The sequence below is a fragment of the Haliaeetus leucocephalus genome, unplaced genomic scaffold (genome assembly GCF_000737465.1).
Source record: "Haliaeetus leucocephalus isolate CR32 unplaced genomic scaffold, Haliaeetus_leucocephalus-4.0 Scaffold51, whole genome shotgun sequence".
Taxonomy (NCBI): Eukaryota; Metazoa; Chordata; class Aves; order Accipitriformes; family Accipitridae; genus Haliaeetus; species Haliaeetus leucocephalus.
The window spans coordinates 523,333-538,724 of NW_010972487.1; the positions used below are offsets into that span (position 1 = coordinate 523,333).

At 46.9% G+C, this 15,392-nt stretch overlaps 1 protein-coding gene across 1 annotated transcript in view; it reads right to left on the reverse strand.

The window, feature by feature from the left end:
- The window catches only part of NAT8L (N-acetyltransferase 8-like (GCN5-related, putative)), a 31,401-nt gene that overhangs the window by 13,402 nt on the left and 2,607 nt on the right, over window positions 1-15,392 (reverse strand). The window contains exon 2 of the mRNA XM_010577291.1: window positions 14,425-14,589. Coding sequence (XP_010575593.1) covers window positions 14,425-14,530 — 106 coding nt within the window. The 5' untranslated portion in view covers window positions 14,531-14,589. The remainder of the gene's footprint in view (window positions 1-14,424; window positions 14,590-15,392) is intronic.

The following is a 15,392-nucleotide window of genomic DNA, read 5'->3' on the forward strand; positions in this document are numbered from 1 at the left end:
TGAATCAAACCTCCCCGACCTTTAACTTTCCATTGTATTAATAATCTACAGGAGTGAAACAGCAGTCACAAGGAGTTACATTTTCTCTGAAACCACAGTGAAGAATTCATTACTCAACGCAGAGGAAAGCATCAGAAAAAAAGAAAAGGTTTAGGGCACAGATTTGGTACAAACTACAGGCTGAAGTCAGATGGTACAAGCCTGATCTCCTTGAGCCTATTGCAAGCAATAAATATTTCTTCCTATTTCTAGCACAGCAGCTTGAAATGGTGCTGCGCACACACACCCTTCCCAGAGCTCAGGCATCCAACAAGGACGCCAGTTATAATCAGTTGGGACCAACCCACCCCATCATATCACAGCACATGAACAGTTACCATCTGCCACACCAAGATGAGCCCCCCAAATCCATTGCAATGGACTGGGAAGAGCTCAAGAGGTGAGGAGTGAGGGTGGCACTGAAGCACAGCTCGCTAACTGTCCTCCCCAGCCGCTTGCCAAGGGTGCTCCTTTGGGCACTTCTCACCGGGACCAATCCTGTCTGACCTGTTAGTATGAGCCTCCCAACCAATGGGTCAAACCTAGTCCCCTAACCTCTGCGTAAGGAATAGATGACTAAATAACAGGGGAACTGAAATGATAATAAAGCTGGTTAGGAAAATCAGGCTCGGGTCAACCAACCAAACCCACAGCCTCTCTGCCCTGTTGCCATCAAGGCGGCACAGTGTCTGCAAAGACGCTCATCCTGGCATGGAAGATGATGGGGAAAAAAAAGCAATTTCCACCTGCAGCATGCCAAGAAACAAGGCCTTTCCCTTGGAAACGTGGTCTGCCATGCACTTCTGACATCCACGACTAGAGGTAGTGACAGGACTAATGCTTCAGTTTGTAGCAAATGCAACTCCTGACCCATATAAATAAATGAATAAATAACTAGCAAACCTCTCTGGAAGCAAACCTCTCTGGAAGCAAACCTTCCAAGTATTCCCAAAGTGCTTTTAACACCATCACTCTTCAAACACTGGAGATCTTCCTCCAGCAATGACTCTTACCCTACAACGTACCAACCAGCCCATCTTCTTCTGGAAGAGCAGGGAAGGAGGCACTCACCCCACCACACGGGACCAGACCCCGAGGCGTTTTGCTGTGCTGCTGTGGGGCTGAACCTAACCCATTGAGAGCTGCAGGCACCTCCTGGTGTTTGCACCTTCCCACACCTCCAACCCAACCCTCAACCAGTGGGTGGTGACTCTGGTGGTCAGGTAGAGTCAGCAGATGGGGTACCGCTGCGTTCCCATCCCGCTGTACTTGTAAAGCCTGGCTGCAGGAGATGCTGAGCCCCTCCTGAGAGGGTGTCTGGGGGTCCTCAGCCCTTCCGAGGCAACTGAGCCATTGTGACAGCCAGGACTCCCAGGGACACTACTGCCAGCCAGGACTCCCAGGGACACTACTGCAATGGGCACCCTCTCCTTGAAAATAAACACAGGCTTTCTTCCAGCAGGAGAAGCCTGTGAAGGCAACCTACTGCCCTTCAGGAACCACTTCCCCATGGCCATCTCACTGCTGGCTCCCACTGTAGATTAACACCTTTCTTGCCTGCAGCCCTCTTACTTTTTTAGATTTACTGTAAATATTTACTCCCTGGAGGGCCACTATATTTATACCTAACTCAGCCAAACTAAGCCCCGGAGTAAGGTTGCTCTGGTGTGTCCCACCTCTGTATGCTAATGTAAAGGGCTCCCCCCACCCACTCTGCTGGAGTCCTACAGAGCAAAGAGGGCAAACATTGGGTCAAGACTTCACTTCCTTCTGTCAAGTAAGTAACGAAACTGGAAGTCCTCTACAAAGCCTCAGTATTGTCTCCTTCCACCCACCACGCTGCAGATCACAGCAAAACCTCCCGAGAAGTGCAAGCCGCCATCACCACACATCAATTTTTAACTCTCAGCAAACCAGTGGCAATGCCCCATGTAAAGCCAAAGCACTGCCATGATGCAGAAAAACACACACCTGGGTGCTCACTGTTGTTAAAACCAACGTGTTTCTACATCCCTCTTCCAGTACATCAAGGCCAATGCGCCTTGGGTGTAATTCTACTGAACTCCACTACTGCAGACTGAAACGAGCACATTTATTTAATGTGGCAGCGTAAGAAAATTCTACATCCATAAATACATGAACATCTGTCGGGCTGGGCAAAGACAATGGACCTGTTGTGGATGATGCATTAACAGAAAATGAAAATTACATGTGTAAATCTCTACATCTCTAAAATTAAAAAAGAAAAAAAGCCCTTTGCCACATATTCAGACTAGTACGCCAGACCAATCAGGCCAAAACGTCCCTACAAAAGCCTAATCCGGTTATTCCCAGATCTTCTGTGATGACCATCTATCACCACCTTACACCCCACATCCACGTGAGTTGGGTTCCTTTGAGCCCCAGCCTCAATATGAGTCACGAGAACTGGGGATTTGAAAGAGATCTGCAAAATAAATCAGTGGAGTGAGTAGGTAACGGGCCACGTCTCACTCTGTTGGGGAGACACGTGGGAAATGAAGGGCAGTCTGCTCAGGGCTAGTGAAAGCAGATACGTTCATGCCGTGTGCCATCAGCCTGTGGTGCACTCATTCACCAAGTATCTGCGGAAAGGGTATCAACTTATAAATATGAACAGCACCTACAGCAACCAGAGCCAGGACAGATACAAATCCACACAAATCCACACAAACCCCTGGGTAGAAATGCAGTATTTTGAGGATCCATTGGATTTTCCCAACTAGAAAGTCAACACTGAATAACACTAAACCCCCATACCTGATGTAAGACAGGGCAGAAGGAATATAACTAAGAGCAGGTTTACACCTGCAACAACTCCTCCTTCTGATGTACCAGTTTTCCCTAAAACATCATAAATTCGTCTTGCAGGCAGCTGACAGCATACACAGAGCAAACTCAAAGTTTACTCCATCATTACATTTGCCATTTATGTCACAGGTCTCCTGTAAATATCAAAAGAGCACTTGGACCTGTACTGAAGGATGCCCCTCAGCATATGCTCAACTCCCAACAAGAGACAAGGGATTTAAGCCCATGATTAAGTTAAAGCAAATGCTCCACTGAATCTTTAAGCCAAACTGTACCAGAGTTCATTCTCAGTGGATGGGGGGGTGTGTGTGGAGGGGTTTTTTAGAATTTCACTGAAATCCTCTTTAGCTGTTTTGAGTTATCCATGAAAAATGTTCCCACTTCTCAAGAATCCTTGCAGATGCTTTGATGCTTTTCAGACTACTGATGGCTCAAAAAAAGCCCCGTAAAACCTGATGATGGCTTACTCCCAAATGAAAATCGCTGCCCGAGAGGCACAGCTTGATGTTATCCTCTGAACATTTGCAGGTTCTGAAATCACACTAGACGTATATTTTCATAGCCATTAAGTGAATCTAATTGACTTTACAGGCAGCAAAAGCTTGAAAAGGCATTTTACAAATACCCCTTTTAAACAGTTTGGATTTTTAGAATATCTCTCATTAGCATCCCTTTTGTACAGTAACTTCACCCCGCCCCCTGCTCGCTTTCTCTCTTTTTTAACAAATCCCACCACTAACAATGTAATTCCAATAACGAGGACTTTACCAAGACACTCACTGCTGTTAAGCGGACAGCAGCCGGGTATCTGCCATGCTTTTATTGCTCTGTCTCTAACTAACCATCATCTAAAATTGCTTAGCACTTACAAATGGCAGGTGCTCCAAACCAGGCTATTTTCAAAACCTTCTCTTTGCAGTTCTACTATTTAGCATTATTTTAAATTGAAAGACTACAGATTTAGGTCTTCCCTGGATTCCCACTAGAAGTGTTACACAGTGTTTCTGATGCTGTTATCTAGTTCCAGGGAAGATGAACAGATTTGGCACCTCCAAAAAAAGAACAAAAAGCCCTGATCTCAGCAAATGAAATGGATTTTTTCCTGTACTCTGGCTGCAATAATGATTTTATATATCCTATTAAAACAGGAAGAATGGGGTTTATAGGAAAAATCATAGCAAAAAGATCAACAGGCCATGCCCAGATTCATCTGGGAGTGATGTGGGTCAGATGCTCTAAAGAAGGTGTAAGAACTCCTGTTGTTGGCAGTTCATTTGCCTTTAGGCAAAACGTTCTCTCCCCACCATCGGTGACACGTGGGTTTGTGCACTGACGCACTCTGTTTTCAGCTTAGCAGACACAATATCCTCGTGCTGCTGACTTCCATGTATTTTCTCATCTTTGTTATTCTGAGTATTCTACAAAAAAAAACCCAAAACCAACTTGCATTCACCATGCAAAATATCTGAACAACAAACTAAGAAGGAGAAGAATGCACTTATAGAATGAAATTAAGCAAAGGGATATAAATTTAAAAGCGTAATGGAAGGAAGGGGAAGATCAGATACAAAGATGGATGCTGGGTGTGAGACCATCGCTGTCGGGAAATGCCATAAGTGATGAATGAAGCAAGAACCAGACCAGAAAAACCCACCAGAGAATTCAACACAGGGATGGACAAGAGAGCCGAGCAGAATTCAAGGGATAAAAAATGCAAATATTGCAGTTTGACACAAGACTGGAAAAGTGGGATATAGAACTGCTGTGGCAGGGGAAGGAAGAGGGGGAAAAAATGGAAAAAAATAATTCCAGGAACCACTATTGGCTCCCAATAGTAGATGTTATTATCTGATAGCTGTTGAAATTAGAGCTGTATGCGAGGTGCACTGAGGAGCCATTCATGGCCGGACAGCTGGTCCATCACCCCCCATTTCAATTAGCAGCGTTAGCACAGAGACCAAGAGCTGCAACTGTAAAAAGCAAATAAACTTGCATCTCCGATGCCGGTTTCCAAGTCGGGATTCAAGCACATTGGCAAGAGAGAGTGGGAGCAGCTTGTATAGCAATTACTGGTGATCGAGGATAAATCTAGGCAAGTAGCTTACTTAAAAATGCAGTTTTTGTCAATTCAAAACAATTTACACGTTTGTCCTGAATTCACCAAAGATCTTCAGCTGGGAAAGAAAAGGCAGAGGAAAGCCAGGCTGGCACTAATCCTGCGCACAGCTCATCCCCCAGCGCCGCTGGCCGAGACACCTGCGCACAGCTCGTCCTCCCCGGGATCGCAGGGGATGTCCTGGCTGCCGGACTTTGGAGATGGTCCCCCTCGACACCACCTCTTCAACTACTACACTGGTATGAAATGCCTAAATACGTAATTTAAACACGGCCTGGGATCGAGGCAATCCCAGCGCTGGCTCAGTGTAGATTTAATAGTATCATGCAAAGTACAGAGGGACCTGCCTTGGAGGTAACAAACATTAACTGTATCATGGCTCTACTATAATCAGTATTTTTTAAATATATACTTGGGTCTGACCTTTGCTTCTTAAGGAAGCCTGTAACAGAACCAACAATTTTGTTTCAGGCTGAAAGTAGCATTACATTCATCACTAAACACAAATTTTTGCTTCTTCATAGTGAAAAAATAGAGAGGGAGTAGTAAATCAGCTTAATTTGGATCAAAACTATCCTCCCTTTTATTTTCTAGTTCCTGAACTGAAAAATCATTTTCTCATAAAAACCTCTGGTTTTCAGTTTTGCCACTTGGATAAACCCTAGAAGCAGCACATGAATTTTAAGTGACAAATATTACTTGCAAGGTATCATTTCAAACAGTACACGCTAACGTGTGACTAATGCATTGCATTTTTTTCTATTAGCATTTACACTGTTGCAAATCCAATTTTACATAGCAATATCTCATGTAGCCACTTAAAAATACACCTGTAATACATGTTTCCCGCTACCTATTTTGAAAAGTCTCCTTTCACTCACAGGATCCCATTTTAAAGCACAATCCCTGCTTGGCACTAAACCACGGGAGTCCCAGGTCTAAATTTTAGAATTATCCTGTAAGAAATAAAATTTTCAATTCATGAAAGAAACACTCATCAAACAGTTATAGAAGACAATAAATGATACTGTATAGGCTTTCATAAATAGTTAATTGATTGCTGGGGTCCAACAGGTCAATAGATGACTTAAGAGAATGGCTCAAAGCCATCTGTAACAGATACCACAGCTTGTACCTGGCTCTAACCAGATCACTACAAGCTAATTTTTGATGCATCCTTAATAAAAGGCATGAGGCTTCTTGGTGATTCCACTTGGCCCTTAGCAAAAAAACAAAAGAAAATTAAAAAACCCAACCAAACCAAACCTTATTATTTGGTTACAAGAAATAGATTTGTAAATAGAAACTAGGTAAGACACGCTGCTATCTTTGGATTCCCTTTAAGACTGCTTTCATTAGCCACCTGTGAGGAAAAAGAAACAATTCCTCAGCTTCCTACAAAAGGGGGGGGGGGGGAAAAAAGGAAAAAAAAAAAATCTAAAAATACAGTTTGAAGATCCCTGTTTTGCTGATGCAGAAAGCAACAACAAAGGTCCATACATCCCTCGGCTCCTCGCAGAGCCAGGTACTGTCAAAACAGTCTTAAGTTTGTCTTTTTGCTTTAGTCTGCAAGGGAATAGCATCAAACGTGATTATTTGTAACAGATCCCCAGCACTGTATTACCAAAACAAAAGCCTGTGTTCTGCAATACACCTGTAAACAACGCTGTGAGCTCCTGGAGCCCACAAGGAGCTCGTGGCCAGCCCGAGCCCTGCCAGCCATTCCCATCCCAGGTAATTAAATATAACCTGCCTGCATGAAGATTTAAGCCTACAGAAGGAATTTCAGAAATCCACTCTGAAATTTGGAGAGATTTGGAACAGTCGGTCTTCTTGTAAATCAGGCCGTTCATTTAGGCTTTTACACAAAAACTGCTTTTTCAATATATTTAGAGGTCTTAAGATAGAGAGCAATGCCTAACAATAATTTCTGAAGTATTTGGGCCCCTTGTCGTGCACACTGGGAGGAACCAACCTGACCACAGACACTCTTGGATAATCCTAAGAGGCTAAATATAATAAATATAATATAATAAAGTGCTTGGGAATAAGATTTTTCAGTTCATGTTCCTACATCCAAAATTCATCGTCAAGAGGGGCTCAAAGCTTTGTACTCTTAAAACCCTTGCCACTAGTTAGATACCTGACATGGAGCCTAGATTTAGGCTATTATGAAAATCTTAACCTGAAACAGACTTTGGGGTAATTGTTTTAAATCTTGGCCATTCCTAAGAAAGCAAGAGAAAGAAGAAAAGCCTCTGAAAACCCTTTATAAGAGTAATCAATTTGCATTTAAACTTGTGGAGAAAATTCTGTAGTCCTTTTTAGGCTTATTCACTAAGACAGTAGTGAGGAACTGCACACAACCATGCTAGAAAACATCCAACACCAGAGAAAACATTTAAAAAAATTACTCAAAGCTAGAAAAAAACTAGAACACCTGATGTTTCTGACCCCTTCACGTTCTTAAGTCCCAGTACGGCTTGTGTTTGCTAGTCTTGAGAAGTTAACTGTGCCTAAAATACTACGGATGTTCAATCTACACAACTTATTACTTCTTGTATTGAAGATTAATGAACAGCACTTGCATGTACCGGAATTTTTAAACACCAACACCTGCAGGCAGAGCTTATGTTCAGAAGCATCACATACACCCAGTCATGGCTACAACTCAAACACCAGTGCATTAACTGACTGTCATGTCCATTAGGGACTACCTTTAGAGAGAATTTTTGAACACATTGAGAAAAGAAAAAGATATATTGCTCTGCAAAATTTACTATAAAATATATTTTAGTCTAATTTTGACATGGGACCGTGCCAAAGCTCATGGATCTGAAGGGAGAGCTATTTTTGTCTTACAGATACACACATTGAAGAATGGGTTTGTGCACATGTTCCTACTTATTTATCACGGGAATAGGAGGGGGGGGAAGGCTGCAGCGGCTGCCCATGAACAAGCTTATCCCATTTGCGTGGACGACATAACCATGAATCTGCAGGCTGGTCTGCTCATCAGGCAACTTCAGTTTTCTGATGTGCCAGCCCTTGGCTGACAGCACCGCTCTTCTACTCGGCACTACCTGAAGCCCCCAAAAGTGGAAAAAAACCTTGAATAATAAAGATTTTGTGGGGCAGAAAGACCCTGCAGGCTGACCCCGAGTGGGTTGAGCAGAGCTGACCCGCGTGGCTCGGCACCACGATGGATGCTGGCTGCATCACCTCCAGATCTACCCGGCTGTCCTGGTTTTGACGACACCGACGCTTATCGGCAGAGGCGCGGGGCTGAGCTGGGACCCGGCAGAGCTGCCTTCAGCTCGCCCTCGCTGCCAGGACCGGGGAAAGCCCTCAGTCAGCTCTGGGAATGCGGGGTGGAGGTTAGGAGCTCTGGTGCGGGCTGGTGCTGGCCCTGGCAGCGCTGTGCCTTGCTCGCTGTACCCACGCTAAGCGACTGCAGGACGGGGCTTTATTCAGATGCAAAAGCCAATGCTCCTCCGCAGGGAAACGAAGCAGCCACGCGTGATGGAGTGCAAGCCATATCAGAAGAGATGGGGTTTGGGAGAGGCAACCTAACTTTAAAGACATTTTACATGATTCAAATAAAAACAAAATATTTCAGTCCATTACTAATGCTGGACAAAGCACATCCGTAACACTTGGAAACATGAGTTGTTTTTCCTATTGCTTCCCAACAAACTCCACACTGGAAACGAGAAATGCCAAACCAGGCAGTTCCAGTGCTGCTGGACTGTAGAAACCCAAAAGCAACAATGGGAATTGCTGAGCAGCAGCACCCCTGACCACCCCCCTCGCAGGAGACCAGCCTCGGAAACACTTTCAGACATAATACTTCCCACTATAAAATACATTAAAGGTCTCTAATCCTAATCTTGTAGGATCTCTCTGATATGGAGATCGTGTCCCTTGAAGCACCCTCATTGAATTGCAGAGGGATGCCAGCACGTGAAATGCTCACAAGACAGACCCTCCGCCGCCCGAGGACGAGACCTGACCTCAGTTCCCGGCAGTGGTGGGGAGCACAGCCGGGAAACACCGAGGCAGAGATAAGGACACAGCCTCTCCCCTGGGTTTTCCAGCTCCGAGCCCCACGCCGGAATCCTCAATGCCCTATGTGGTGCGTGAGGAGAGGCACGCGTGAAAATCCTGATACACGACAGCTAGCTCAGGGGTTTGGCAGATACGTGAGGTCAGGGCACTGCCTAAGCCGGCAAGAAATGCTGAAGATAGGGATGCTTCAGATTCCAGCTGCCTCTCGGGCACCGAGCGTGGGGCAGGGCTCTCCGAAAACACATTCCTCCACTGGGAAGCAGCAGCCCTGATCCCTCTCCCGGCATCAGGTAACTAAGCCCTTTCTTTGCAAAGCAAGGGCTGCTCTATTCTTTCCAAACAATGTTATCATTTGGCAGCGGAGCTCCTGCTTATCTGGCAGCTTGAGCATTACCCAGAATGTGGAAGAACAGGGCTCCACCGCTGCCCCTCTGCCCGGGGGGCTCTGTGGTGGGGAGAAACCACCACCCCCCGCCCCGACCCCAGCTTGCAAAGGGTCTGGGCATGGCAGAGCAACCGCAGCTCCCAGGCTGAGGATCTCCTCCCAGGGTGGCCCCTGTATTCTCCCTACATCTCAAAACTCACTGCTGCTGACCCCGCAGCCCCCCCCGGGGCTCGGCGCCCGCTGAGCAGGGTTAGCAGGAGCCGCACGATTCATATCCAGCTGCTCACCTTCTTGCAGACACCTAGGTTCAACTCCTCTGGTGTCAGCTCTGTCCTTCTGGCATCAAACCCACAGTGAACGGGCCCAATCCAAGAGCACGGCTAAAATACTTGCCCGTTACCCAGACAAACATCTCGCTGAAAGCGAGGAACACCTCAAAAGGAACAAGCAGCAAACAGGATCTCACCTCCTCACAACCCAGCTCTGGCCCCACCTCAACCGGTGTCCTTATGGCAGAAGACTGTGATCCCAAAACCTCTGCCAAGAAGGGCAGGACATCCCTCCTTTGGGCTCAGCTGAGGAATGTGCCACCCAAGAGCGGCAGGAATTGAACCCTAATGAGCCATCCTCCTGTAGCCCCTCTTCCTTGGGGCCCTGTCCCCCAGGGAGGTTGGGGTGTCAGTGCAGGCTCTTCATCCGCACCCTCACGTACGAGGGGACAAAGGGACGGGGAGGCTCTGGCTCACCCCTAGACGGAGGCAGAAGAGCAGAAGGACGCGTCCCCTCCCAGCACGAGGCAACCAGAGGCACCCCCCCGCCCAAAGAGCAAGAGCCGCGGATGCGCAGCCACTGCCGAAAACCGCAGCTCTCAGCGTGGCGTGGTTAATGTGAGCCGACACCTCCCGCAGCAACCACTTCAGCTTCATCTGCTGCATTGCGCAAGGCAGATGCCCTCAAGGCTCCACCAGGTCCTGCAGCCACAGCTCTCCAGGTTGCCCGTCCGTCCCTGCTGTCTGTCTGTCTGGCCCTGCGGCACTGAGCGTTGCAACGCAGCCACCCAGCTTGTCGCCGGTGCCCAAAACCACTGCCAAAGGCCAGCACCCACCACCACCAGTCTTTGCACCACCATGACACGTACGCACACCCCCCAGCAGACCCTGCCAGGACAGCCAGCAGCAGGAGATAACACTTCAAACCACCGCAGAAAGACATAATAGCTCGTAAGCCAAAGCCCCAGCTCCGCTCGTCTTGGAGAGCAGCGGTTTTGCATGGGAGGCAAGGAGTCCTGGTTTCCATCAGCTCTCCAGCGGAGACCTCAGCCTTGCCAGGATCGCTCTAACACACCAACCACTGCAAAAAATATACAACACAACCAACTGGGACAGAAGCTTGAAGAGGCATTGTAAAATTGATTAGTCGTCAAAATCATCAGACCATAAAAGAAGCTCCAGCTGTGCTCCTCTTATTTGCATAGAGAAATGCAAGAGGCAGGGCTCTATTTAAAATTAATTCCTTCTTTTTTTTTTTTTTTGTTTTTTGTTTACTAGAGCCCAAGTTACTCTGGTTGACGATTAAGCCCATTATCCAACTTCTTTCTTCTCTAGCACCCCAGTGCCTTTTTTCATAGCCTATGAAGAAGAAAAAAGAAAAAAAAATAGGAAAAATCCAATAACTGCTATTTTAAAATGAAAAATGCAAGTTTACAAAGAGCTCAGGAAGGTGTTTGGACCATTCAACCTTCTGTTTTAAGACCCCAGCAGAGGAGTCAACACAAACAATTCCTTTCAAATCAACAGCAATTTGAAGTCACCCCGCTGCGTATGAGCTCAAAGTTAAGCGCTGGCCCAAATGTTCTGCCAGATCCTTGGCGTAAGCGTAGGAGGGCAAGAGAAAACAAAGATTTAAATTTTGGCTAGTGCACTTCTGCAAAATCACTGTCAGCACATATTTTTCAGTTCATACAAAATCCAGTGGAGGAAATTTAAAACAATAACTAACTTGGAGGCGAGCGGTTCAGAAAAACTGCAGAAGAAAAACCATAATACGATGTAACTCATGGGACTGCTCAACACTAATCATTAAGCTGGGTGCTTACGGTATCCTATTGCAAACCGGGTCCTTTTGGTTCAGTTTTAAAACTGAACCACAGTTTTTGCGGATGCTGTGGCAAAACCACCAAGAATGACCTGTTTTAATAGTTAAAATATTCCCTCTCTGTAGACGCCTGCCTTACCAGAAGCTATTTGCTGTAGATGCTCTGTACAACGGTTCCCCAGCCCTGGGTACCACAAGGAGTGGTACAAACCACAAGGAGTGGCAAACAACAGGTTTTTGTGCCTGGGTACCATGAATGCCAAGAGCAAAACCTCAGCAAACCATGACCAACATCATAATCTAAGACCTTAAGACCACGTCCCAATTCTACCTTCGCATTCATCACCCTAAGAAACAAGAATTCATAAACCCATCACAGAAATGCTCCCTTTCTCCATTCTCCATGTTGGAAAAAAAATACTCAAGCCGGTAAAGAAAGATTCTCCAAAGAAGGAGCAAGGAGTTGCCTGGTCATACTCCCAGACAAAGCCAGGCCAACCTGCAGTTACATCAGGTTGGGTTTTTTTAACTCGTCTAGACAAGCTCTGCCCATCTCCAGCCTCTCTGGGCCCCTGTTCCCGCACCTGATTACCCTCGCTGTGACCATTTCTTCTCTAACACCTCATTGAGAAAGCTCTCACTAACATCTCAGCTGGAGCAATACAGAGGACAACAAGCCCTTCCTCACTCCCACTGCAATCATTTCTGTCTGTGTGCTAATTTGTAAACTAGCCAAACAGAAGACAAACTTGGGGCTGGAAGTTGTTTTATTGTCATTTTTCTGTCCTTTGGGCAGGATGGGCAGCGCTGACGTGGCACATAGCTGTCTTTCTCTGTACATTCAGACAGATGGCTGCCGAAGCGTGCAAAACTCTGGGCTTTTCCAAGACAATTGTATTTATACTGCTATATTACAGGAAGAAATCCAGCAACTGTATTTTGGGGGGAAACAGGAGCAAAACACTAGATTCATGCCTCGTGCACAGCTCTACCAAACAGCAGCACACGGCTTCATGGCACATGGACAGGCATCACCGATGGTGCCAGTCCCGACCCGCGCACACCCTTCTCCTCCCCAGTCACCAAAGCCTCTTTGGGCTTTACCTGATTATGACTCCAGCCAACTTGCTTAACACCACTATCATCAAGAACCTTTAACAAGCACCAGCGATCCCATAAGCCTGCTTTTTGTCGCACGGCAGAAGCCTAATTACACATGATTAAATTCTGTCAAAAATTAAAGCCCACACACTTGCTGTACAATTGAAATCAGCCCTTTTAGGTACCAAATAAAAGCAATAAGACATGCTGGCAACACAGCTGAACCGGATTACATTACTGACCCTAAACAAATTGAGGGCATTCCTTACTCTTCCTCTGAATCCCTTTCCTTTATTTTCTATATATGCTAGTGTTGTAAATACAGGCACTTGGATCCATGCCCTGAATTGTGAACATACAAGTCCCAAGGATTAATGAGTGATGCAGCTCAAACACTTAGTAACTCCGTATTACACGTTCTTACTCTCCTGCAGTCCCCTGCTACTTTCTCCAGCATAATATGTTGTTGAACCTCACTATAGAGGTTCAGAAGTGTTTTGGTGCAAGCCCTTTTATTTTTGTGACACCACCTTTAATGAAGCTTGAGCTTTTTAAATACAAGTCACGCATCACTTAATTTTTACAGAAACAAGCACTGCACACGAAATACAACCTGTGTGCAAAATGGGAGAAGATCTGTATAAGATACGTGCTACGATGGGAAATGAAATCTAAAGCAAGCACACCTAAGATATTTAGGGATTTTCATTAGAGGAGGAGCATCATTTTAGCAAAATGTAGTATTGCACATCAGAAGTGAAGGAAAGTTTGTGGCTATGGCACTTCCAATGAGTCCTCTAAAAGTGACCAGGAAGAGGTTTTGTCACACCTGGGGAACAGCAATGATACAGCAAAAACATGGTCACATGGAAAAAAACACAGTAGGTACTCTGAGAAGATGGAACTAAGGTGGGATACTGCCACCAGCCTGCTCTCCCAGCTCACCACCAGTACTATGCGACCACCAAAAGCAAACCCCAAACCCCAAGTGACTGCCCAGCCATCCATCCCCTTGCTTTGCCCCTCAACGTGGATGTATGCCTACAAAAAGGGAAATAGCACCTGACAAGTTCTAATGGGACTTTTTTTCTTTTTAAATAATCACATAAGAAATCTTTTACAGCTTAACAAGCAAATATCATTACATACTATATTTTTAATTACATGCATATATGTAACAAATGGATGAACTCATTATGTCAAACCCAGGCAGCATCCCTTTACATACCTGATCTGTGCCTCTTCCAAAACACTTGCATTAAGGAACATTCTTCTTGAATAATATGGGAAAACGGGCGCAATAACTAAAACGGGTCCCTCTACGCATTTAGGCTAAAAAGCCTCTCATGTCCCCCTCCTCCCGCCCTCAGAGCTAATACCAAGTGCAAGGAGCAAAGAAATACCGAGCTCAAGAAGTAAGGGCTGGGGTGGACCTAGCCTGCAGTAAATAACCCGCATCATCCAGCCTCAGTGTCCCCGTGCCCCTGTCCCCAGACCGGCCGTGGGACCCAGGAGCGCTGTGCTCTGGGCAGGGAGGGGGTAGACGGAGGCTGCCTTGGATGACTAGACAACTTGGGAGGGGGGAAGGAAAAAAAAAAAACCAACCCCAAAACCCCAAAACAAAACAAAACCAGAGATGGCTTTGTGCCTGGTGTGGCTAAAGAGCTGCGTTCTGGCGGCTTTTGAGCTTGCTCAGTGCTGCTGACAGGAGGAAAAGGCGCCAGCAGCAGGGAGCAGCCATGTTCCCCGAGCAGCGCTGGGGGAAGGCTCCCTCCGGGGAATTCATACTCACCTGGCGGTTTCATGTAATATTGCTCAATATCAGACATGTCCGTATGCAGCGCACAATCGAGATAGTGGAGGATAACTTTTCTACTGAAGTAGTACCTCATGCCCATCAGAAAGACGGGCAAACAGCAGGTCAGCAGGAAGGACTTGGTCACAACAAAGCATATTACTATGGAGATAAGGAAGAGAAATAAACGATACCTGTCAGAAAAGAGAATTTAGTGTTGATTTCGGAATACAAACTCATTATTCAAAAAAAAAAACAAAAAACAAGCACAGACAAAATACACATTTGCAGTACACACACAATTCACGCTCTCGAGATTATCGTGTTACGTGACGGCGCATCACGCCGAGATAACCCCCGAGAAGTTTATGGGGGTGCCTGGAGAGAGCCGGTGGGGAGGATGCCGCCACGCCACGGCAGGTCCCACCGAACACCCCCCCGGCAGAGAGGACGCCGAGGGCCAGGCACACCCCAGGCCCCTCTTGGCTTTCCCCGGTGAGGCCGAAACGTGGCCGGGGCGGAAGAGCCACGCTGCAGGCGCTCCGCTCCGCAGCCATGTGTTTGTCACTGCGGCATTACTATTTCCATCACGGGAAGCACCGACTCCCGGGGAAGACACCCTGCTCGCCTCCATGCCGGGGATGCTGCCGAAGACCTGGGGGGCTTCTGCGGACACCCCCGAGACGGCGGCTTCCCCCCCGGCGTGACCTCGGCCTCCCAGAGCCGCCGGCTGAGCCCCCCTATGCCCCAAGTTTCTGCTGGGGGTCCCCCTCCAGCCCAGGGCCCTGTCCTCCCCCCTGGCTGGGGCATGGGGGGGGTACAACCTGCCTGCAGCCCCCAAGGGCATGAGAAACCAGCCCAAAGCTTGCTAAGGGGAGGGGGGCACATTTGCAAGGGGGGGGGAGGGCACACATTATTAATAATGTGACCCCCGCTTCCATGCAATCATATACACGGGGGGGGGG